Source organism: Ambystoma mexicanum, chromosome 4p (assembly GCF_040938575.1).
Source record: "Ambystoma mexicanum isolate Mex_15411 chromosome 4p, UKY_AmexF1_1, whole genome shotgun sequence".
NCBI lineage: Eukaryota > Metazoa > Chordata > Amphibia > Caudata > Ambystomatidae > Ambystoma > Ambystoma mexicanum.
Genome location: NC_090927.1, coordinates 229,452,327 through 229,479,081, shown reverse-complemented (window position 1 = coordinate 229,479,081; position 26,755 = coordinate 229,452,327). Strand labels below are relative to the sequence as shown.

Below are 26,755 nucleotides of genomic sequence, written 5' to 3'. Positions count from 1 at the left end.
GATGTTGATGATGGTGGATATCTAGAGTCGAGTGATGCTTTTTGCAGCATCCCATCATAAGGTGTCTATCTTACAGTATAGTGCCTACAGCACATGTTTTTATTTTCTTTTTTTCCGGGCACCTAGTATACCGCAATTGCCATGTTTATACTGGGCAGATGCATATGCACATTTCTGCCACTTGTGGTGCCTTCCTTTATGTAGCTTTGCAAATAATTTCCCCCAAATGCAGCTGATATCATAATTAGGTGAGTAGGTTGCGAGGATCAAGTGTCCTCACACAATAAAATGCATAGATAAAGAAACTTATCTACCAAACCTTCGTCCACTGTATAGAGCATATGTACTGATCTGCAGCAGCCCAGCTGGCACAGTAGTGAAACCACACACAGCCCTTTCCAGTGCCCCTCAATCCCAACATGCCGCATGCTGTAGCTCACAGTATGAGGACTGTCTGTGGCACCCACTGTAGGACTGGAGGATATTGGAATGGGCACATGCAATGGTGGGTTTATGATGAATAGATGGCATGATGTGAAGCTGCGCCAGCACGGTGTTCCATGGGCAGGGGCGTAGCAAGAGAAGACTTGTTTCCTGGATTTATTTGTCCTTGGACAGCATTTTCATCTCAAGCCTAGACATGCCCTGGTTCTGGATGAGCGCAATCCAGCTGAGCTACTGTTCGGCCTCTGTGATTGGTACACTTCTGCGCAAGGTTGGGGTGCACATTTTGGGTTTAGAGCAAAGAAACCTTCGCTCCCCCCTTGAACTTCTTCTGAATCGCAAGTATTTCATCAGAGTGATGATGAGGTCCGCAATGCCTGCTGCATGAGAGACCCCGAGCAAGCATGCCGTGGAAGGAGTTGGGCTGGTGGCTAGGAGTAGTTGAGACCACTGTTTGGTTGAGATTTGTGCGTCATGAGCGGGGTTTCGGGAGTATGGAGATGGCCTGTGGAAGGAATAGGGTTACGCGTAGGTTGAATGTCTTATGTGAGGTGTATGGAGCATCTAGGTAGTCTTAGCTGTAGCATCAGCTAGGCAAGGGATTTCCCCAAACCAGGCAATTGCCCTCCTCCATGTGTCAATGTCATGTCAGCATACATACAAAAGGTAGTGAGTTACAACAATCCGTTTATTTTTTTGAATTGGGTATAAATAAAGTAAAATATAAATGTAATATAAACTGTTATTAAGGGAACACATATTAACAGTAATAACAATTCAAAAAGAAAAAACAGAAAAAAGTACAAAAGTGAAAAACCAGGTTTGTTGTATGTGAAGGGCAGCGTAGTTAACAGCAACAATACAGAAAGAAAAATTGTGAACACATATCCAGGTACCATTCCAGGTGGTGGGTAGGGATCGGTCTGTGTATCCACTCTGCCTTGGTACAGGTCCCATGTGTAGTGCACTAATGTAGCTCATCACACACGGAAAATCCACGTGCAATGTTTTCTAAAGAACTAGAGCACACTCCCAATTGGTTCACATTCCTGGTATAACTATTGCTGTCAACACACATTAGCTACTCAGGTCTCCAACTACTTTGTGTGGGCGTTCTTCGTTGCCTCGATGTGAGGTAGCACATAGTGAATCAAGGTGGTCCACAGGACACACTGGACGGCACTGGTGGAGTGGGCGCTTGTCAGGAGACATTATGCCCGCACAAAGTGGAGATTTATAATACGCAAATAAAAGGTAAGACATCCGCCGCCAGAGTAAGCCTGCGAGGGAAGAGGTATGTACCTCAGTACCGGCAGGCGACGCGGGTTGAATTTTATAAACATGTTGAACACTATTTCTTGAAGTGGTCACCGAGGCATAAACAGATACGCTTTCAGTAATTTCTAAATTATGGGGCACAGGTCTCGCAATGCGTGCTATTACCTGATGTAGTAATCAGGATGACTGAACAGTGATGCATAGGTAGTGTGTGAGGTATGAGTAATTCGGTAAAAAAGAAGGTAGAGTGACCCTCACACGCACAAAAAGGAACACTGATATTTACAATTAGAAATGTGTTCCTTGGCAAATCAATAGATTGCATTTATGCTCCAATGCTTGATCTGTGCCTAACAGCTGGACCTTACCAGGTCACCATAAGAAATAGGAACATTGATACTCACAATCAGAGATTTTGCTCCTTGGCAATCAAAATATTGCATTTAGGCTCCATTGCTTGATCCCTGCCTAACAGCTATATCCCGCCAGGTCACCATAATAAAGAGGCACTTTTTCTCGTCTCTAGGAATCGAATGAGAGTTAAACCTGTGAGAAGCCCCAATACCATAAAGACATATAGTGAATGGCAGGTAGGAGTACTACCTACCTCTTTTGGTACAAATAACAAACAATTAAATCTTCTTTTCCAATTCTAAGTGGAAATGTCTATAATAGAAACTGTATGTTCATGCAACTGTGTGGCTCCAGTCAGAGGAACCTTCAGAAAGATGTCCTTGTCATAAATCTACTAGAAGAAGGTTAGTAGACAAGCCCCACTCTCAACAATAGCAGTTTTTAATGTAAACTTTCTAACCTACTGACTCAGTTTCCTATCTTTTTAAATTAGGAAGAAATAAGGGTTAGAAGATCCTTTAGCGATCAGACACAAAGCTAATCATCTGTCCTGATGAAGGCCCCCGGAAAAACCTTTTCTAGGATGGGGATTATTCTACAGCTATAGGCCGAAATGCGTTGATATTACATCCCACAGATATATTAATTGGAGAAACAACTTGTTTGCATTTCAACAACTTTGTGAAAACAAATGTGAAACTGTGACTAGATGAAGAAAATTCATGTCTAGAGATAACCCTTGAAATCATTTTTAGTTATGTTTTTTATGTGATACTTTTTGTATAAAATGTTAATATAATGAAAAATGAATGTGATAAAATAAATCATTTGTTTTGCATATTTGATACATGAGTAGGATTTTTGAGTTGGGGAGGTTTAGAGTAAGTAGAGAATGACATAAGAATATATGCCAGAAAGTGTGTGGCTTACACATTGATAAATGACAGGAGACAGGGGTAGTTTGTGTTTCTTTTTCTTACTTCATATAAGATTTGCCCTTGTATAACACAGTCCCCCCAATAACAAAACATTATTGGGCATGTCCTACCATATATACCTAGAGCCATAAACAGAGCCATAAGAAATGGAAGGATAAGCACCAAAGTACACAACTGCACACAACGTCCAATCAGTTGTCAAGGCGCTCCTCTGGTAATTGTTTCACGTTTCCCTCCCCAACAGGTGCACTTTAGCCTGGGCAAGGTTTATGAATAGATGGGTATCCAGATGGGAGGCCCAAAGTTGGAAACCAACAATGGGTTGGAGCAAGTTTGAACCACAGGTTCCAATGTGGTCCGGTAAACACACGAAAGTGTCCCGAGGTTAGATGCCAAAGCACTCAATCCTTACTATTTCATATGATATGATATGATATGGCATTTATAACGTACCTATACACAAGTGTTTCAAGGTGCAACGAGGAAGAGAGGGGGAACAGAGGGAGACAGACAATAAATAAAAGTGCGGCCAGCTCCAAATGCAAGGGTAAGAGCAGAAATCAAGGTGAAGTGCTAATAGGGACTGTAGGGATACAGAAACAGTCCCTAAGTGCAAGGGTTGCCAAGGGGCAGTGCAGGTGCGCAAATAGGGAGTGGGGGGTAGGGGGCTGGCTGGGCCCAAGATCAGAGGGTAGCCAGGTAACCACTGCAGTTTCAGATACAGTCAGGAGATTACCAGGGGAGAGGAGGAGAGAAATTAGAAGCAAAAAGGAAAGTCTTGAGGTGCTTCTGGGACCGAAGATGGTTCTCCTCAAGTCTCAGAGAGGCATGGAGGCTGTTCCAGAGGGTGGCCCCAGCAGAAGAAGAGATCTACCACCAACTCCCTGCTTGGAGAAGTGACTGACCCTGAGGGAGTTGAAGGCCCGAGGACCCAGAAGGCCTTGTGTACAATGCAGAGGGTTTTCAACTTAATCCTCGCCGCCACTGGGAGCCAGTGCAGAAATGTCAGTCCTGGAGAGATACGATCCCTGAGCTTGAGTCTTGCAGTCCTGTTTTGGATGAGTTGCAGAGGGCGGAGAATAGAGGCAGGCAGATATAGAAAGAGGCTGTTGCAGTATTCCAGCCTAGAGAGAACCAGAGCTCTCAAGGCGGTGAGCTCCTGGGGGAAGGAGAGGAAAGGAAGAATGCCTCTGAGGAGGTGCAGCTGGTAGTGTGACTTCTTAGAGACGTCAGAGATGTGAGGAGAGAAGGAAATTGTGAAGTTGAAGATAACCCCGAGGTTTTTAGCCTTAGAGGTGGAAGCAAAAAGAGGGCCAAGAGAGGCCGGCAGAGAGTGACAGGAAAGGAGGGAGCAGGTGTGCCGATGAGGAGAATCTCGGTCTTACTGGCATTAAGGCAGAGATCATTGGTGGTACTCCACTCCTGGATGGCGGACAGGCAGTCAGAGATGAGAGAAGGAGAAGAGGGGGCAGAAGGTAGCCTGAAAATGAGTTGAGTGTCATTCACATAGCATTGAAAGTTGGGGAAGGGAGCGACAATGCGGTGGGCAAGAAGAGCCAGGTATTGGTTGAAAAGCTAGGGAGAGAGGTTAGACCCCTGGGGGACACCACAGGTCGAGATAGAGATAGAGGAGAGGAAGACCCAAGTTGGACCCGGGAGGGTCAATCAGAGAGGAAAAAGGTCAGCCAAACTAGGGTGATACCCAAGTTATCACAGAGATGGTTGAGCAGGATGGCATAGTTGACCATGTCAAAGGCAGAAGAGAGATCCAGTAAAATGAGGACACAGGGGTTGTTGAAATCAAGGTTGGAGAGCAGGTCTTCATGGATATTCAGGGGAGCAGTTTCCATGCTTCTGCCAGCTCTGACGCCAGACTGATGGTCATGGAGACAACCGACAGATTCAGTGTGAAAATTCAGCTGGGAGATGGCCAGCTTTTCCAGGAGTTTGCCCAGAAAAGGAGTGATAGAGATAGGATGATTGGTGGCTGGGCAGGAAGGGTCAGCAGAGGGTTTATTAAGAAGGGGGTGCACAAGAGAGTGCTTCAGGGGGGAGGGGAAGACACCAGTGGTGAAGGAGTGGTTGCAGAAATCAGCGAGGTTAGGAGCCAGGGTGTCAATGTGGTCCTTAATGGTTTTGGAGGAACAGGGGTGAACCTGTTTTGACGAGACTTTCATAGATCGGCCTTGTCTAGAAACCTTGGTAGGGGAGAAGAGGGGAAAGGCAGAGAAGGAGGGAGGAGAGGTGGCCACAGAAGGTCCAATGTACTAGCAGGGGGTAGAGGGAGGAGGGGGAGAGGAAGAGAGAGAGGAAAGGATGTCGCAAGTTTTAGAGATGAAATGAGAAGCCAGGGCCATGCAAAGGATCTGGGAGGGGACAGGAGAGGTAGAGACTGCAGCAGGATTGGCCAGCTCCTTACAGATTTTAAAGAGTTTTGCCGAGTTGTTAGATGCCGCACAGACACAGGCCTGGATGCGGGCTCTCTTCTTGGTACCGATGTGGGCTCTCTTCTTTGTTATGTTAACCGAACTTGGAGAGCGCACGTACACCCTAAGGCATCTTGGCGCTAAATAGCAGGAAAGGACGTTCTGACAGAAGCAAGAATTTATTTAAACTGAGTTGTTTTCAGTAGACGTCAGAACAGGAAGTGATCAGTAGTGCTGCGGAGAACAAAAGAAAGGTCATTCCAGGCTTTCGCGGCAGCCACAGAGAAGGCCCGTCCTCCAGTATGAGCATGCCGGTAACAGGGTATGGCTACCAGAAGAGCTGATTGAGAGCGCAAGGCTTGAGTAGGTACATAGCACGAGAACTTAGTTTGCAAATATACTGCACGAATGGCGTAGAAAGCCCGGTGTACCATACACAAAGACTTGAAAGAGATCCTGTCTGCCACCGGAAGCCAGTGCATTTCCTAAGTAAAGGAGACATATGTGTTACAAAGGGAGGATGTAGGATTGCTCTGGCTGCCGCATTCTGCAATAGCTGAAGTCGCTTGATCAAATAGCAGAGCTGGGCCAGAGGGAAGTGCAGTAGTACATCACGCTTAAAACAGCAATCACTGGCGCCTGGCAGGTTGCCAGGATAAAAGGAAGAACCTTACAGAGAATGCAGAGCTTGAAATGGCCGGATTTACATACCGCTGCCACTTGCTCATCCGTAGAAAGGGATGCGGAAAATCTAATCCCATGGTTTCTCACCGATGAAACAGGGGTGGGGAGAGGGCCAAGTGACGAGGGCCAGAGCTCACTGGTCCAGAACAGGTGGGGAGATGTAGTACCCACGACCAAGACCTCAGTCTTACTGCCTACTCAGTAAAGCTGTTTAAGGTGTATTCAGAATCCAGCCACAAACAGTATCCAGCTAGTGATAGTGACTCAAGTGCAGGCAAGCTTAACTACTCAGTTCCGGAAGGCTTCAGAAAGGAGTATGCTGCAAGGGAGGCAGAAGGTAGGTGGTAGCCTACGCAAGGGGAACTCTTTTCCATGTGCACTTCCGGCAACGGGAGACCATCCTGCCTTTCGACGTGCACTAAAAACGCACCTCTCCTGGTTGTCATCTTTGATTTCCCTATTCCTGCTGTATCACTTGTTAATGCCAAGATGCTTGGCATATGTGCACTTTATACATGTAGATAACATAACACAGGGCTAGTGAGTATCCCTTATCCTGCTGCAGGCCACTGTCACAAGGATTAGCTAGTATGGGCAGTCATCAAGAAAGGTAGATGACCAAGCGAAAGGTTGAACAAGGTTTCTTTCAAAAGCAGCGCATTAGCAAAATGTGTAAAATCACAGAAAATTCTGTGGGTAGGCACACTAATCAATTATTGCCTTAACTATGGTAACGTAGATCATGCTGAAATCATAGCCTACAGATCTAAAATCATAAAAAAGTGCAGGACATACTCAATGATCTATTATATATTCAATTTGAAGGAAGGTAACCCACTGTCACCCTTCTGAGCTCATAGCTGCCAGAATTACCTCTAAAATCCAATGCATGGTCTACAGAAGTCACTGATAGCCTCCCTCCCTAATGTAGCCACATCCAAAAGTTTTGTCCCACGTGCCTACTGTCACTTAAATCAGCAGGAGCCAACCTCCCCATCTTCCTCCCATGTTGCAATCATAAGTGACTGGGTGGCAAACCTTTCACCGGCATCAACCCCAACTTCTGAAAGGCTACAGCCACAACCCCACCACAAGAATCGTGCACTTTAGGAAGGGCATCAAAACCTTCCCATTTGAGTAATGCTCTTTGATCTGATTGGTCCTGCTATGCTGATATCACTCACCAAGGTGTTGTGGGCCCCACTCTGGATGGCCCAGATGATCTCTAACACCACCCCCTCAACTCCCATGTGTCTGCTCTACCCTTCCTCACCTCTTGTTATGCACTTACTCTATCAGAAATGTATTCTGACCTAGTACGATAATAGCCTGTTGTTCCTGCCCCTGCCCCCCTACCTCACTTTTTGTCAAGCTCCAGCACTACCACAAATGTCGCCAGGCCTAGTGTGATAGCCACTTGTTTTGTTCCTCTCCTTCCTCCCTCCTCCCCACTCCCTCGCCTATTGTCAATCTCCGGCACTACCAGAAATGTCATCAGGCCGAGTACGATAGTTCATTTCACATCCTTACTGTTCATGGACTGTAAGAATGTCATTGTATTTTTTCCCTTGCTCCCTCCCTTGCCTTGACGTGCATTGAAACAAATATGTGAATAGGCGCTATACAAATAAACAATCATATCATACATTAAAAAGCTGTGTAACACTACACTCACACTACTTCCCTTCTATTGTGCAACTAAATCTCTTTGGATCTTTTAGGTAGTCGGCAACATGGTAACTCTTCTGGGATCCCATGTAATGTGTATATCATTACCGCTATTAACCTCTTAAATTATTTACCCCTTCGGCCTTATTTGTAATCACATTACTATTTTGAAAAACTATTGGGAAAAATTGTATTATTAGCTTTTTGATTCTCAGAGAGTGGATTAGAAAAACAACTTCACATATGAGATGACCGCATAAGAAATTAAGACAAGGCGACAAAGGGTAATTAGACAGAACACTACACATAACTTTTCAAACTTGCAATTAGAAGACTCATCCAATGTAGCATGTAGTATAATACCCACTGAGCACAACAAATTGAATACCTGAATGGTCCTGGAACTCCGGACAGGAAGTGAAGCAGAGAGCTGGCATTTGGGGCAAACCCCCATCTATACCCCGTGGAAGATTTAGTGAAATTGTTCTCAGTTGTACCATTCCAGACTTGAAACAGGAGTCCTCGGTTACCTTGGATTGGAATAAAACAATAATCCGTTTAATGCACTATCACTAAAGACAAAAATGCAAGTAGAGACTGGAGAAAAACTAAACCCTGTAAAAAGATTAAGATACAAACAAGAGGGTGTTAAAAAGAGTGAAACATGTTACCCAGAGCGGAATTAGCGCACAACCGTACATGTACAAATGCCATTTGTGCATGCACAATTTCATTGGCATCAAAGCAAATTCAGTGGAAAGACAATTGCACTGGTTCTAATGTAATCGTATTTTTACATGTACAAATTGCGTTTGCGCATTTGTGCAATTGTATGGTAATCACACACGTGAAGGTCACACCCAAGGAGCTGTTATATCAGTGAATTGTATCTTAAATTCATTAATTATTTTTTGTCAAGATTCAAGCAAGTGCCTGTTCAGTCGCTTTCATTTTACCGTAGTATTCAGTGTAGCATGCAGATAGTGTGAAGCTAATCCAACTGGACTCTGGTACATGATACAATCACTCTACTCTCACTATACCCCTATCTCAGTGTATCCCAACCCCCTTTACCCACCCCCACTGTGCCCTACTCTAACATCCTGGACCCTACCCCAGTCTACCTCTTCACACTGTAACCCTATGCCCACCCCACACGACTCTGGCACACACAATTTCACCCTACCATGAACTTACCCCACTAAATCCTTCCTCCACCCCACCTCACCCCAGTCTGCCCCAACTCGGCTCAACCTACCCTACCTTGTCTCTTTCCTTCAACATCCCATGCTACCCCACCACACTCTACCCGCTCTACACCTTTCTCGTGCACTCTACCCCACCCTCTCCAGCACCAAAACTTCACCTCACCCCACATTAAAAACCCAAATTCTGCCACCACCAACTGCTCTCTACCACCACCTACCCCACTCTACCCTCATCCAACTACTATAGCCTCACCCCACTAATCCAACCAAACAGTTGTGCCCATCCCACAACTCAAATCAACTTCACTTCTTTACCCGACTCACTCTATCCTCACCTTGCCTTACTCTAAGCCTACTGTACCCCACTCTAATCTCACCCACTCACTTTAACCTATCTCAAACCCCTCTACCCTAGCCCACCTCACCTCACTCTGGACCATCTTCATTCTTTACCCCACTCCACTACCCATTACTCTACACCACACCACCACTCTATCCCTCTCTGCTACTCTCCCCAATCTACCCCAATCTACCTCGCTACTCTCAAACCTTCCTCACCTGACTTTATACAAACCACTTTACACCAGCATGCTACTCTACCCCCACTCCACTACTCTAGGCCAGTACCACACTGTACTATACCCCACTCCATTGCACTGCCCCCAAACGATCACTACTCCGCTGTACTACTCTAGCCCAACCCTCCTCAATCGACTCTACACCTAGCCCACTCTACACTACTCACTCTAGCCCTGTCAGTTCCACCCTCTCCCATCTTCCCCTACAACCACCCAGCTCTACCCCTAATGCCACACCACTCTACCACCACACACCCTACCTCACTTCACTCAACTAGCACCCCACCCTACTAAACCCCAAACTACCATCACCCACGGTAACACCACCCACCCTGTCCTACCTTGCCACGCTCTACCTAATCTCCCTACCTTACCTCTCTATCTCACTCTAAACATCATCCCACCATATCTAATTTTATCCCCTAAATCACACCAACACTCAACCCCACATGCACCCCCCTCTACCACCACCTTCCCTGCCTCACCTCTGCTCACCCACCATAGGCAGACCCAACCATACCCAGTCTACACGTAGCCACCCTACCTTACCCCTGCCTACCTGCACCCACAAACCCCAGATCACCCTTGTCTATTGCCCACCAATTCACCCAGCCTAGTTCACCACTACCTACTCCTACTCACCCTAGTGCACCTATGCATATCATGATCACTCCTGCTTCCCACCTTAGCTCACCCCTTCTCCCTTGCACCTTTGCTCGCCCTACCTCCAACTACCTAGCTCACCCATAAAATCAACATGCTTACTGCAAAGGTTCCAAACACGTCTGCAAGTTAGTGTTTGTTGATACTTAATTTTAGTAGAACTCATATTAAAAGACTACAGTACACTGCAGTGAAACTCCTTTCTACTATTTCCATTAGTAATATTATGTGACTGCAAACACTAACTTGCACAAATGTTGGGAATTACTGGGCAGCTAGAGCCCACATATGTACAGCATTCTTACCCAGTCATGAAACAAACAACTGCAAACACTAAAACTATTGGCTGAGGCAATGCTTGTTTTTCTTGCAACTCTACTCTGGCTATTTTAACTCTCCGGGAGCCGTGATGTCTACTCGCCTGCCTGTGCTGATAGGGGTTATCAGCTGGGGTGTATTGGGGTGTAGGTGGTGCTCCATGAGCATACGGGATGACTTACCTATGCCCCACATCTAGGTATGCACTCAGGGTGGCTTTTACAAAACATTGGTTTGAAAGGCTGCCCAGAACAATAGCAGAAGGAAATATGTATTCAAAAAAATCCAGCCATGAATCTACAGTTTTGTCTACGTTCCCCTAAGTGGTACAGAGATGCCCAGCTTGCTGCGCATTGAAGCCCAACCTACACCTCACTGATGACGCCCAATGAGGATAAAGCCGTCCGGGGGCAGCTCTGGTCATGTGCAGAGAAGATGTGGCCTAGCAGTTCTGGCTGGGCTGCTCTTGTTACCCATGATTTGCATTGTGTCTTTCCCCTTCGGTAATTGCATGACAGGCTGAAGAACCATGGTCTGTAGAGTTCCTCAGAGCAATGGCTGCGTTTAGGATTTATCCAAAACCTTTCAGGCATCAATATTCAGTATTACAGCAAGGACAAAGCAGTCAAGTTTCATTATAACTGAGGCTCAGTGTACCTGCCTCCCTAGCCCCCTCCCCCAAGTTCACGTGGTGTATTTACCTTTCGCAGCCCTGACAGTTCTCTTTGCCCCTTAAGATCTCTGTAGCTTTAGATAAATGTTATTTTGAAAACCGAGACAAGTGCGAGACAGTATGGATCATGAGCTGCCTATTTAGAATGGGAAGATTTTCTGGGAAACATTGGCGTGTTAAGGGGCTTGAGAAAAAGCAATGCAGTAAGGAAACTGTAAGAAGTGGCTAATGGTAGAATAGCCAAGTTAGAAAGAGGCACGGAAAACGGGGGTTTAAAGGAATGAAAAGTGGAAAGAAAACTGCATTAAAATGTTAATCAATTTAAAATGAGCTGAAAAGAGGCACAATCAAGATACAGCGATACAAAAAGAATAGGAAGGGACAGAACATGTAACAGAAAAGTGGATAACGAGAGCTGCAGAAAATGAAAAAGACCATGAAAACAAAATGCCATAATCACCTTGAGTACAGTAAAGAGACAATTGTAATCGTATAATCTTATAAAAAACGAAGAACCTGCAACTGCACATGCAAATGATATTGAAGGGAGCGTCAGGTTTCCGTGACATTTTAAAGGCACTTGGCCTTTGGCTTCTGTTTGGTAATGTTGTTATGTTATGTAAAAGGTATTTACACAGCGCACCGTCACCAACGGAATTAGTCGCCAGGCGCCCTGGCGAATCTGTAAACAGGAAGGAGGGCGGGTAGGATTAGTCGGGAGGGGGGAGTAGGTTAGTGGGAGAAGTGGTGTGCTGTTGGCAGCTTCAGCTCGGTATACACCAGGTGCTGGGGTTTGGTGAAAGTGTCGGATTGGGCGAGGCCTTGTGTGTTGTAGGTGCTGTTTATGTGTTGTTGATGTGGTTTGGTAAAGTGCAGGCGGATTGCTGGGAGAGAAATGGTTGTGTGAGTTTTGTGTGGGTTGAGTATGCAGAAAAATGAGGGTTGCATTAGTGAGGTCTGTATCCTGTCACAGGTACTTCTGGTTCTGTTTTAACTGTATCCCTGTGGGTTGGATTGTAGCTGGTTCCTTATAGGCTGTCTCGCTGTGGTGGTGCTGCGCGGGTCCAGCTGTATCATAGTGAGTATTGTATGGTGTGATAGGTGTGTCCGAACCTTTTCTTTGGATGTGGAACTGGGTTGGTACTATCTAATCTTTTGTTATCTAATGTGACATTGGTCAGTTGAAGCTTTGAATGGATCAGGGTCAGAGTTTTGTTGATGAGGCGTCCTAGTGTATCCGTCTTGGTCAGCCTGTGTGTTTAGTCATTAGGCTCCTCCTATCATGACTATCTTTCAGTTAGTTCTTTGGTTTTCCGTGGGGTGAGTTCCTTAGGCTATTGTTTATTTGTAGTTTGCGTGTGATGGCGCATTGTGCTTCCCTCTGTATCTTGATGAGCATTGTGTAGTGTGGGTGCTTAATTCTGATTCTCACCCTCTGGATTGAGGCCAGTGGTTCTGAGTTCCCTCTTACCTTGCTGTCTGCCGTGATTAGGTCTGTTGGGAGTGGCTATAGTTTATATGAAACTCCTTGGCACCTTGCAATATCCTTATATGATAATGACATACGATTCCAAGTGCTTTCTCCCGCATTTACAAACTACCCCAAAACAGTTATGATATGATATATGTCATTTATAACGCACCTGTACACAAAAAGAACTATAGAACTAAAAATCTTACTCTCTAAAACTATGAACTTAAACTGTTCTTAGCTAGTCCTGTAAACAATCCGCAGAGGCAAAATCTAAGTAGAAAATACCTGGTTGTGGTGCCTTTAGACTAGGATGTCCAACTGGTCCCGTGGTGCACACTATCTTCGTTGGAGAAATCTGTAATATTTTGCAAGGTGCCCCTTGGATAAAATAAGAAAAACAAAATATATAGATTCCAAATTTAATATGAGTGCATTTCGAAATAAATCAGTACAACTAATGCGGTGACACATAAACATTGTTTGTGATGTCATTAAAATATCTTAGCATGTGGGTGGATTGCAATTGGGTGGTAGGGGCACATAAACCAGACACATAGTTGTGTGATGTAGAGAATCGTCCCTGGTCATCTGGTGCAGCTTGTATTTTGTCAAACAAAAATGTTTCACATTTAAAACAAATCAATGGAAAAGCAGCAACGTTCAAACAGCTTTTTTTCTTCTTTTGAGTCCTTAGTCCGAGTCCTCATTATCACCTCTCACTTTAGAGCAGCTACCTTGTTGTTAACGCTCGCACCGGACCTTTATCGGAAGGCCTTCAGCAAGAATCTTAGGGCATTTAAAGATTACTGTTAAGGTTATCGCACAAAAGGGGCCGGATATGTCCATGCTTACTTTTTTCTACAGCTCTCCAGAGGTTTCGACTGCTACTCCCATCATCCCTCACCATTAACTATGCTGGCTTCTGGTAGTAGGAGCTGCAGTCTAAAACATCTAGAGAGCCAAAGGTTGCAAGTTACATCTAGGGCTGGGAAGATAGCTCAGGGTCAATGCGCTCCCCTTGGAAGCAATGCAACGCGGAGCAGCACAGGTACGATCCCCGGGTCGTGCTTATAAACATCTGGGTATTAAACACGTTATAAATAACCAATTACAATCTAGCAAATATTTATTCAATCACAGAACCGAGTCTAACTTGCTCAAGCAGTTTCTGATGTTTGCGTTGCAGCTGGCAAATTCATTTTCTCATTTGACTGAACCTGGTGATTTGGAATCGATTTTCCCCTTTACATATTCTTGAGGAAGTGAATTGACAAGGTGTGGTACATTAAATTTGATTAACGATAATGATTGCTTTCGGGATCCAACTATCAACACCTCAGTGTCTCCTTGCCTTTCCGATAATCACTCCACTGTAACATCACCTGCAGTAACTAATACGGATGATAGGATGGCTTCTGACAGCTCTAACAATATCCGTAAGGGCCTGGATGTGAAATTCTTCTGTGCAATGTGTGGATTTAAGAAACAACGTCCTTAATCCTTATTGGGTCGCCTTTTTGTGTGAATTTGATATGTTGATGTTCTAGGAGACTTGGGGCACTTGAGACACATTCGATATAGTGCTTACACTTTAAGCAATCACAAACATTCTGGGCCAGGACATCCCTCCAGAGCCCCCATCAATTCATCTTTCTACTAAACCAAATTTCCAGGTGTCTTCGCTAATTCGGGTTGATTTTAATATTCAACTGTTGTCAATGCAAATGAGGAATACGCGTATGATTTTCTTTTCAAACTTTTAAAACGTTTATAATCAGTTCAGTTTATAAAGCTTTATTTCAATAAGTCAAACAAGCATACATAAAATATAATTAAGATAGAAATCAAACTAATGACATCCTATACTATAAACAATTCAAAACCAATCAGCCATAATACACTAATGCTCCTTAAGTCAGAATCCGGGGAGTACAGTGTTATATATCAATGTGTGATTGAATAAAAACGCAGTCCTTAATGTCCAAACTTTCATTAAGAAAAGTCAATTTAATAATTAAAATGTCTTTCAACACGTTGAGCTACAGAACCATGATTGCCTCTCTCAGTGTTCTTATTTCCTACTTATTTAGTAGCAGTTTAACACCATCTCCTCGGATGCTGTATAAAGGGAAGATAAACAGAAAGTGGGGTCATCTTGGTCTCATTGGGCGCATGAAGAGCATTTAGGAGACATCTTGTCCCCACCAACTAGTACATTTATAAAGCGGAAGAATGCTGAAGTGTAATTTGGCAAATATTATTTTGGGTACTTTCTAACAGAGCAAACCAATATCATTCTCATGCCCCTGTGAAGGTTTGAGCAGCAGGTACAGCAAGGCTACATTTTGGTTGTATTTTCAAATTACTAGCCCTATTTTTTATATTAATTTCAGTAGAAATGTGGGCACCCGTTAAATCATTCAAAACACTTACTCACATGGAAAAGCGGTCATGAAATTGCGTATTTACCTTCCGACAATCCCTTATAGAATATGCACGAAGAAAACTCTATGGATCACGTTTCTAAGAATAATAATGGCAAGTCTGTAACATGGGTATTTGCCTTAAAGGTGGTATTAGCAACAAGTTTTTTTTTTAAAGTCAGCTAGGGATGAAATGATGGCTTGCCTTAATTCTGTTGCAGTGACATGGAACTAATGGCTGTGTTCCAAATGATTTAAGCCATATGTAAGGACCATCTGAGAGCAAGGACTAAAAGGTCTACATTCAAAGGGAAAATTATCCCAAATCCAGGCTGTAAACTGGAATAAATTACTTCTTGGAGCTCTACAAGAACGTCTTTTGAATCCTCACAATGTAAGACTATTAAAGAACAAATGCAAGAAGATGAGAGATCACAGGAGACAGGAATTGAAGATTAAAAAGGCAAACACTCTGGTTATTGTGGTTTAAGAAAAAGACAGCAAAAGCTTTTGGGATATTGTTGTCAGAAATGTGGGGCATACATTGACCCCAGGCGAGAATGATATCAGTGCTCATGTTTCAACTGTGGCTCCTGTGGACTATTCGACTGAATTGTATAACATGTCTGAAAACCTCCCTCTTGGGGAGATAGCAATGGTCCCTGGCTATATCTAGGCCCCAACATTATCTTGCATGGTAGTAGACTCCCTTAAATGACACTATCCATGCATAATCCTAAGTATGGACAGGGCTCCCAATGATCTATTTAAAGTATAGTCTAACTTGTGGGCACCCTCTATTAATACACTAGCTTTCAATGCTATGACTAAGACCTCAATTTTGTTCTACTGGTTGAAATACAGGTGCCATTTTCCCAATATATAAATCATTGTAACAAGAAGCGTCCTAGCTCGTACTTCCCTGTCAGCCTGCTTGACGGTTCATCTAAATTGTTTGCGCATATTAGATATGAAAGCTTAATGAACTGCAAACCTCCAACCTTTTTTGTGTGTAGGGCAGTTGAAAGCTGATGATTCTGATTTTGGTGGGTGAGAGCCCATTTAAATGTATAGGTGAGTGAGAAGTGTAGTTGGTGAGTAGTCCGATTCGACGACAGATGACACCTGCAAAAAGCCTTTGAGTTGAGAGGTCTGGGGCTGGATTGACCAGACTGTGTCCTCGCAGACAATCAACTTGGTTTCAGAGATGGTGTTGGAACTTCGCACCAAGGGCTGAAGCTTAACCTCCTTTCATTGAAGTATGTGCATAGCTTAGGCGTGCCAGTCTATGCAGCTTTTATGGCTTCGACCAGGTGCACAGGCACACCCTGTGGAACACTTGGGTTTGAAAGTCCCTTCTCCCCACCTACTCATGCAAACGAGGTTCCATGAAAATGTGGTGGTGAGAGAAAAAGGTTGGCAGGGATGTTGATCTGCCTAGGGATGTGCCTGAAGGGAAGGGGGAGAATCAGGGCTGCGTCCTGGTGCCCTCATATTTCACTTGTATGTTACTTACTGGGTGGAAGATTTGAGGAGTGTATCGTTGATGTGCTGTGAATTTGGAACAGGATAATTCCTGTTCTCAGCTACATGGATGAAGCAGGTTTTCTTGCTAAGACTCCCAAGGCCCTTCAAATCCTTCCAAACGTGTATACAGTTTAAATGCAGAACCAGAGACTAAAGGTGAATGACACCAAGTATTCCATTATGTATGTCTCTATGAGGGGAGTTTTAAAATATAAATATTTAGCCAATTATTATTACCTCAGCCTCCATTTTAACAGGACCTTGTCCTGGCAGTTCTTTATCAGAATTATAATATAAAATGGCATAGAACAACTGTATTATTTGGAGGTTCTCTAACAATCTGGGGAGCTCCTCATTGAAAGATATCTTAGCAATTTTCAAAGCCAAGACTATAGCGGTTGGATCCCATGGAGAAAACTTGTGGGGCTGTGGTGGCACATTGGACCTCCTACTTGAACCTAATGCTCTTATTTGGAAATTGCTGGAGTACAACGCCTCACGCCTACTTTTCGGGCTCGTGGACTGTTTTTGGATTTCTTTCTCCATTATTGACACTAAACCCTTACTCTTTTGATTATCAATTTGGAAAAAAAGAGGAGGATTCACTTACTAGGAAAATCGTAATGGAAATAATGTAGAACTTTGGAATGGTGAAGCTCTCATGCTTGCATGATATCAGCCAAAATCCCAACATGTTGGAAATGTCTGGCTGGTTTATTAGTCCTAAAGAGACGCCTGCTGTTGCTGTACAATATACCTAGACCGCCACAATCAACCGTGAACGATTGAAGTGCAATATGCTGGTGATGATGAAGCAGTCCATTGGGTCATATCTCCTGCTTGCCCTTGATACAGATAATGCTGCACATCTGAATGTAGTCACCAAGAGAAGGCATGGATCGCGTCCTGCACCGCTGAATTTGGGCTCCCACCCACTAAATTCTGTTTGTGGGGCTTGGAAAGGGAGAGATATTCTGGAAACTCATTGCCCATGTGAGACAGGGAAAGCACACTCATTTATGCACTTGTTGTTTTTTTGTCCACTTTGGAGAAGACACAGGTATATACCGAGTATTTCTTCTAATCCTGATGAACCCGTTATCTTATTTTCCATAGAAACATACATGGCAGAAGTGCAGCCCATAAGAAAGAAAGCGCAACAAATAATAGGTTAGTCTGGTTCTTCTTAACGGGTGTTCAAAAGACGTTGAATGATTTTATGATTCAAAAGTATGGATTTTATTTGGATGTGTTGTCTTTAACTAACTGTGTACATATCATTGTTATTGATATGTTAATAAATATGTTGTATATGTTATATGTGCACGATTTACATGACGAATTTAAGGGACTTTAAACCCGAAAACAAGTATTGATGTGATTTCAAAAAAGTATTGATCTGAGTCTGGATGTACCCACCAATACAACGATTTATTTTTGTAGCCACACTGTATTGCACATGTGGTTTTTCCTATCATAAGACCTTGTGTGCCATTAACAGGATGGGAGGGTCACCAAGAAAGGATGTGTTTCATGTAGTCTCCTGCCTTCCTTTTCTATTGTTACCCTGTAACAATAAAGCAACTTTCCTATTTATAAATCAAAGTGTCTGCATGCCTCCTACTTACCTGCTCACCACACCAACCAGAACGCTACAAGTGGCGATGAGGATTTCAGATGATGAACTCATTGAAGAGAGGAGAGAAGTGCCAGGTACTGTAAAGCACAATGGGGAAAGTATTATGGAGGAACCCCATTTCATTTCGAAGTACTGTTAACGATGGGCGAAGGTCTCCCTGCACAGCACCTCCATTGCCGAATTCTCTATCAGCCTGCATACATTGATTGTCTCTTGTTATTTGCGCTGATCCTACTACCTCAACACACACCCTTTACTACCTTAGCTCTTTTAGAGCAAATAACAGTGTGCTAAAGAATGTGTATTCCCTTTTCTGCAATATTGACTCATTGCCATTAAACTATTGTTGTTGGATTTGTTAATATGAAGCGCTCTATAGGTGTTGCATCTGTGACCCATTCTTCTCGGCCCCTGCAGGATTCTCATCACAAGCATTGGATAGTTACTTCAGTGTTGTGCATGCGCTTCGGTTTTGTTTTAGATCTCATCATATACACACTCAGTCAGGTTATATGGTTGCAGCATATAAAGGGGGAGTATAGGGGTGTGCTATGGTTTAAACAAACAGCTGGGGTAGAACCTTTGAAGAACCCAACCTTCAGTTTGCCCTCATCTGCATAGATCCACTGACAATAAAGCAGATTCCTGCTACTATCTAAACCATTCAAATACCAGTTCTTCAACTGAAGTTTGCATGTCTGCACTATGTGCGAAACCATGAACCCCAGACCCATGTGACCAACCCTTAGTAGTCTTCACAAGTGCACTACTGTTTCTATGATTAGAAGTGAAACCTGTCACAAGGAGAGGTCTGACACCGGCGCATTGCTACTTGTGTATGCTAAATGTGCCGCCACATTGCCGACTAATAAAACACAGGAGAGAGCTCCTTGACAAACACTGCAAGCACAAAGTTACCCTTGGTCCCTCTTTTCTCCCTAATTTAATAATAGCTGTTGCCATTACTCCATTCATTGGGATCACAGTATCTACATCTGAAAGTTTCTGTGCTGAGTCAAACATACTAACAACAACCTTGCCCATGTCAAAAGCAAGCCCTTAACCATCCTAACACCAGTAGCAGACAACCAGGTGTCCAGGGCTTTTGCAGATGTATTTATTTATTAGTTTATTGATTGACAGCACCCAAACCTGTACGTATGACGACGCTGGTAAAACTTAGGAGAAAAAAGTAAAGAAAAACACAACAAGCAAAGTACAGAGGAATATAGAGACAGTCAGTCCAGAAGGGTGAAGATCAAGGAGGACCAGATGGTTTTCTATGTAGCAGTGCGTGTTTATTTAAGGTAATACTGGTTAAACATGTATAAAATAACACCTCAAATGACATCTATAAATATAACTGCTCCCATCCTGTTAATCCCAACTGACAACCCTGGAACCTTCAGCACACCACCAGGTTCCAACTGGGTAAACATTCTATAGCTTGCAGTAGTATGCTGCAGCAAGCACCGTGCTCCAACATTATTCTGGAGGCACTTGTACCCTAAATCTAGACCAGATCTTTGGCAGCTCAAAACCTCTGCCCCAGCTCCCATGGGTTTGTCCTTCAGGACAGGTGCAGCCTGACCCATGCTCGGTCATTCACATTCCTTTCTGATTTCACAGGCCTGCAACATGATACAATTGTATTGTATGTTCTGTTTCCCTGCTGGGGCTTAGAATGGGAATGTTCTTTGGAATACATTGCCATGCTGTGCTGATACTTTCGCCATGGCCTATGGCAGACAGGGCCTCACTCTAAATATGGCTTTGCTTCAGTATTTCTCAGTGCAGGGAACAGGTGGTTTACATTAATATCCATTACATTTGAACTAGTGTACTGTAATATCACACACGCCCTGTACATACCCTATGGCTCCACAACTGCTACAAAACACTACACATGTTTCCCCTATTTAGCATGTTTCACCCCACTCTGGCTGCATGCGTTAATTTTCCTGTGCAATAATACATTTTCCTCAACCTAAATCGGTTGGGTGGGCATGGGAGTTGTACGTGCATCCCAACAGAAGATACCCTTCAGGCCAGGCAGCTAAAAGCCCATTAGAAGAAAATATTCATCCACATACTTTGTGGATGAATGTTACTTTCCTGATGCCTGCGGGCTACGGCACGGAAGAAATAAATAAATAAAAATACTTTGGAGGCAGGATGGGAAGGATGCGTGTACCAAAAAAGATAAACTGACAAGTTCTTCACTTATTTGTACACCGCTGAGTTCAATGATAAGTTGATTAATTTGCATCATTTAGAGCTGACAGCCCTCCAGACCCTTTCCCTAGAACAAAATGAGTAACTAGACCGGTTGAACGTAGTGGACAAGGTTTCATTCACAATCAAGCAGCTACAATCCAATGGAATTCCTCGGGCTATGTAGGTGCACAGGTAAATTCTATGAGGGATTGACTGGCTTAAGAACTGGTGGACCTCTTCAATCCCTTCTTCAGTCCCTTTCACACACAATGAAGAGGCTCACATCAAGTTGATTCCCATAATGGGCAAGGATTCTGCCCAGTGCTGAATGCACAGGCCCACAGCTTCAATACATACTGGTGCTAGACTACAAAGAGTCCTGGGTAACAGAAGGTGTCCTCCCAATGTTGCTCAAGCCAGACGAGGCTGGCTTTATTACCCCCAGAAAAGATTGTCACACCATGCATTGCATTCTCCACATAACTTATAAGGACCATCCCGCCATCACCCACACAAAGTAGGCCTTCGTGTGCTTGATGCTATTAAGGCATTTGATGAAAGGAGGTTAGGGGGCTCCTGGAGAAGGCTCTACAAAGATTCACATTTGGGGACAAAATGACAAGAATGATTCTAGGCAAAATTTAGACCCCTCAACCTACAGTTGGAGAGAATGATCTCCTTGCTGACCTTTTAACCGAGAAGTGAAAAAAAGCTGGGTTGCCCATTGTCCCATTAGTTAAATTCATGATTAATGGAATTATTTTCTGCATGCACTTGTAGGCATTCTTGGGAACCCATGCATTCAAGACATTACATGGGATGACAACATGTAGATCATAATAATATTTTCAGTCTTTCTCTTGCTGACATAGGAGTAATGCAGAATTATAACTCTTGGAAACATCCCCTTTAAGACTGCCCAGTTTCAAAATATGTCTTTCTTACATTGCAGCTGATTCGCATGTCCCAACTTCATTGTATTATTTCAAATACAAACCACAAGCATTTTTGTTTGAAGTTAAGATTCATGTATTCCCTATCAATTAGACACCACTTTCAAGCCTTCAAAATATGTATATTCTAAATTTCCAGAGCCAGGGAATGAAGTGTAGATGAATAGCATCTAGTTTTATGTGTCTCCCAGGAAAAGATAAGGTGCATTTTCCAATCTTACTGAAGTTTGGCAAGTTGTAAAATTGGCACTTGGAATAGGGATCCTAAAGGAAAACAGGCGTAAGACTAGGGACGTCATTTCATCAAAATGCCAGGTGCAGCGGAAATGAAATCACACGACCCTTGACATCTGATGACATCACAGGAAGTGGTGTGATTTGAATCCACCCCTAAGTGACATCACAGGAAGCGATGGAACACAACCTTTTACCCCTTGACAAAACAGGAAGTGGCATCACATGGCATTGTTCCTAAGTACACTATGAACAATATGGTTACAATACCACTGTAACGTTATAAACATTTCATACAAGAACCGATCACCATATGTATCGGCAGAAAAAAACATACTATAACTGCAACTTGTGAAAAGCAAAATAAATAGTCCAAAATGGATGCTTATTCTACTCTAAATGATTTTTGGAGTATTTTGTCTGCATTGTGAAGTTGAGGTGTTTAAGAACAGACTAACAGGGTAATTCATGGAATTTCGCACAAAAGTGTCGCACGCGGCTAGCGCACAGCGTGCCCGTGTGAATGTCTGCGCCAGCCGCGTGCGCTAAAATCGATTTCCGCGGACAGCATATTCATGGATTTTCGCATCCAAAACCAGCCGTGGCACAGCGTGGCGCAGCGACCCTGCAGCAGCGCCAGTTACGCCCCCAAGAACGCCCTCGCGCAAGGAAAAGCCTTCAAAATCCCCAAATAATCGCAAAGGGCTGCGCTAACCCTGGACCAGTTCACAGGGCTGGCAAACAGCAAACGCCAAGCGGGGAACGTGTATTTCAGTGGTTTGCGGGAAGTTACACGCGATTGTCCTGTGTACGTGTATTTCAGTGGTGCGTGGGAAGTATCACACGCAAAAGCAGCAGGGTACGTGTATCTCAGGGGTGCGCGGGAAGTATGACACGCGATTCCATCAGGGTACGTGTATTCCAGGGGTGCGCGGGAAGTATCACACGCAAAAACAGCAGGGTACGTGTATTCCAGGGGTGCACGGGAAGTATCACACGCAAAAGCAGCAGGGTACGTGTATTCCAGGGGTGCACGGGAAGTATCACAAGCAAAAGCAGCAGGGTACGTGTATTTCAGGGGTGCGCGAGAAGTAACACACGCGATTCCATCTGGGTACGTGTATTCCAGGGGTGCGCAGGAAGTATCACACGCAAAAGCAGCAGGGTACGTGTATTTCAGCGGTGCGCGGGGAGCACCACACGTGAATTGCACGTGTGGGTCCTCCCAGGTGTTTCCTCTACACCCTCCACGGCCCCTGCAAGTGGCCCACACCACAGGGGCCTACCCTGCACATGTCCTGCAGGCACCCCACATGTCACCTTGCACTACTGCCCACCAATGCATGTCCCCCTGCACCCCCAGCCACCAGGGGCAGCCTCCACCAGGCCCCCACTCATGTCTCCCACCACCCCCAGCCCCCAGCCACCAGGGGCAGCCTCCACCAGGCCCCCACTCATGTCCCCTATCACCCCCACCCCCCAGCAGTGCAGGGGAAGCCTCCACCAGTCCCCCACTCATGTCTCCCACCACCCCCACCCCCCAGCCACGAGGGGCACCCTCCACCAGGCCCCCACTCATGTCCCCTATCACCCCCACCCCCCAGCAGTGCAGGGGCAGCCTCCACCAGGCCCCCACTCATGTCTCCCACCACCCCCACCCCCAGCAGTGCAGGGGCAACCTCCACCAGGCCCCCACTCATGTCTCCCATCACCACCATCCCCCAGCCACCAGGGGCAGCCTCCACCAGGCCCCCACTCATGTCTCCCATCACCCCCACCCCCCAGCAGTGCAGGGGCAGCCTCCACCAGGCCCCCACTCATGTCCCCTATCACCCCCACCCCCCAGCAGTGCAGGGGCAGCCTCCACCAGGCCCCCACTCATGTCTCCCATCACCCCCACCCCCCAGCAGTGCAGGGGCAGCCTCCACCAGGCCCACACTCATGTCTCCCACCACCCCCATCCCCCAGCCACCAGGGGCAGCCTCCACCAGGCCCCCACTCATGTCCAACTCATGCCTCCCTGCACCCCCACCCCCCAGCCACCAGGGGCAGCCTCCACGAGGCCCCCACTCATGTCCCCTATCACCCCCACCCCCCAGTAGTGCAGGGGCAGCCTCCACCAGGCCCCCACTCATGTCCTCTATCACCTCGACCCCCCAGCAGTGCAGGGGCAGCATCCACCAGGGCCCCACTCATGTCTCCCACCACCCCCACCCCCCAGCCACCAGGGGCAGCCTCCACCAGGCCCCCACTCATGTCCCCTATCACCCCACCCCCCAGCAGTGCAGGGGCAGCCTCCACCAGGCCCCCACTCATGTCTCCCACCACCCCCACCCCCCAGCCAGCAGGGGCACCCTCCACCAGGCCCCCACTCATGTCCCCTATCACCCCCACCCCCTAGCAGTGCAGGGGCAGCCTCCACCAGGCCCCCACTCATGTCTCCCACCACCCCCACCCCCCAGCAGTGCAGGGGCAGCTTCCAACAAGCCCCCACTCATGTCCCTTATCACCCCCACCCCCCAGCCACCAGGGGCAGCCTCCACCCGGCCCCCACTCATGTCCCCTATCACCCCCACCCCCCAGCAGTGCAGGGGCAGCCTCCAACAGGCCCCCACTCATGTCTCCCACCACCCCCACCCCCCAGCCACCAGGGGCAGCCTCCACCAGGCCCCCACTCATGTCCCCTATCACCCCCACCCCCCAGCAGTGCAGGGGCAGCCTCCACCAGGCCCCCACTCATGTCTCCCATCACCCCCACCCCCCAGCAGTGCGGGGGCAGCCTCCACCAGGCCCCCACTCATGTCTCCCACCACCCCCACCCCCCAGCCTCCAGGGGCACCCTCCACCAGGCCCCCACTCATGTCCCCTATCACCCCCACCCCCCAGCAGTGCAGGGGCAGCCTCCACCAGGCCCCCACTCATGTCTCCCACCACCCCCACCCCCCAGCCACCAGGGGCAGCCTCCACCAGGCCCCCACCCATGTCTCCCTGCACCCCCACCCCCCAGCAGTGCAGGGGCAGCCTCCACCAGGCCCCCACTCATGTCTCCCACCACCCCCACCCCCCAGCAGTGCAGGGGCAGCCTCCACCAGGCCACCACAATCTAGATCCCTGGCCCTTATGGTCAGCCTCCAAATGCCAAACACCCACCCGAGTATTGCATCCACCCACTTAGAAATGGCAAAAACATGATAGAACCACAATTGCAAGTTTGCAAATGAACATATGTCCCTCACATACACCCAATGGGTGTCAGTGAATGTCAAAATCCATATCATGATATGCATGAAACCAATGAGATGATACTACACATTGAACTTTGAAGAAAAAATATGTATTAAACGCAACATAAATAGAATCAAAAATAAAGAAACAATAATTGATTTTTTTTTAAAATAAACCAGCAGGTACGTGAAATAATGCAAAACCACAAATCATAATGCAAACGAAAGGTGTCCAAAGTCACAGTCCACAAAAGTTAATCCAATGGAAAATTAAAATCGAAAACCATTGCTCCATGGGGAAATCATAAAAAAAATGAAAATCCAAACGTCAACTATATACAGATAAACAATCCAGGGTCCATGATCCCAACCGAAGAAATGAAACCTATCTAATAACACTACCTAAAAAAATAAACTATATACAAAAATGTGGGCCATTGTACAAAAGGTCCAAAAAAAATGCTAAACCAAAGGAAACCTAACTCTAACTACAGAACTATTTACAAGGGCAGCGTGCTAGTCCGAGGCTCACTTCGGGATGTTCCGGGCCAGGGCATCATCGAACTCCTGCTCAATGGCCCGGAGGCGCTCCTCCTCCATTGCCCCGAGGGTCCACAGAGCCGTCCACATGTTCCCCCCAAACTCCCTGCGGATTGCCTCGAGACACTTGGCATGCCTCAGGGCCCTCCGCATGGAGTTCTCCGCCCTGACCATCGTGAGCCGTGCCTCTTCCGCCCACTGCTGCTCCGCATCTATGGCGTGGCGAACCGCTGCCACACGGAAGACACTTCCCGTCCTGGGTCCTCCTGCCCTCCGGCCGATGCCTGCCCCTCTGATGTCGGAGGCCCCGAGCCATCATGGCTCCCACCACGTTGCTGCTGCTGCTGCGCCTCTGCCCGTGCACTGCCTCCTGCTGCCTACACATCCTCCGCTGGCTGGGGTGCAGTCGTTGATGTGGCCACCCCTGCTGGACGTCCGTCTCCCGACTGTGGCAGGGATGCCTCCTCCACCAGCCTGGCCGCACCGTCTGAGGCAGCTCCACAGGGCACCCAGGTGACTGATGGGTGGGAAGATGGCACGGAGGACAACTGGCACATAGGGGGTTCAGTTGAGGAGGGGGTCTGAGCAAGCCCCATCAAACGGAGTAATCCTGCCTGGGTGACCTGTCCCAGTAGGCCGACACAGTCAACGAGCCATTCGAGATGACGTGCAGTCTCCTCATGAAAAGACTGAAGGTCACCTCGCATGGCCCGTTGACGCAGCGCCACACCAGTCAGGACAGGCTCAACCCGTACCCGGATAGCCACGTCCGCAGGCAGAGGAAGGCCAGTTGTCGTGAGCTCATCCCCTGCCTGAAAACGGGTCTGGACGTAGGCATCCCTGCTGGTGCAAGATGATGCAGTGACAGGATCAGGGACAGGATTGCACACAGGCACCTCCGCGGTGACCTGTGCTGCCTCCTGTCCCTGGTCCTGCACTGCACCACTAGCAGCAGTGGAATCCCCACCTCCAGACCCCGTCTCTGTTGCTTGCACGGCCTCCTCCTCAACCAAACCCCCCACCAACCTGGATGACTCCGTGCCATCTTCCCCCGTTGAGCCCTGTGGGGTCCCAGCTGCCCCTGCTGCTGCCGAGGAGTCCAACTCCGACCTCCGCCTCTTGGACCTCCCCCCGGCAGCTGCGGCCTGGGATGCGGCACTGGACTCCTCACTCCCGACGAGATCACAACCTGGGAGGGGAGCCGGGTCTTGTGTCTCTGGCTGGCGGTGCGATCCCCGCCGCTGTGCTCCACAGCACCTTCTCCGCCCTCTTCATCAGTTGACGCTGCAGAC

At 46.6% G+C, this 26,755-nt stretch overlaps 1 protein-coding gene across 2 annotated transcripts in view; it reads right to left on the bottom strand.

Moving 5' to 3' along the window:
• PKHD1 (PKHD1 ciliary IPT domain containing fibrocystin/polyductin) overlaps positions 1-26,755 on the bottom strand; it is a 4,356,595-nt gene that overhangs the window by 3,865,746 nt on the left and 464,094 nt on the right. For both annotated transcript variants that reach the window (XM_069605754.1, XM_069605755.1), the window contains exons 13-14: positions 12,992-13,084; positions 8,181-8,322 (exon numbers count right to left, since the gene is read on the bottom strand). In XM_069605754.1, the coding sequence (XP_069461855.1) occupies positions 8,181-8,322; positions 12,992-13,084 (235 nt within the window). The remainder of the gene's footprint in view (positions 1-8,180; positions 8,323-12,991; positions 13,085-26,755) is intronic.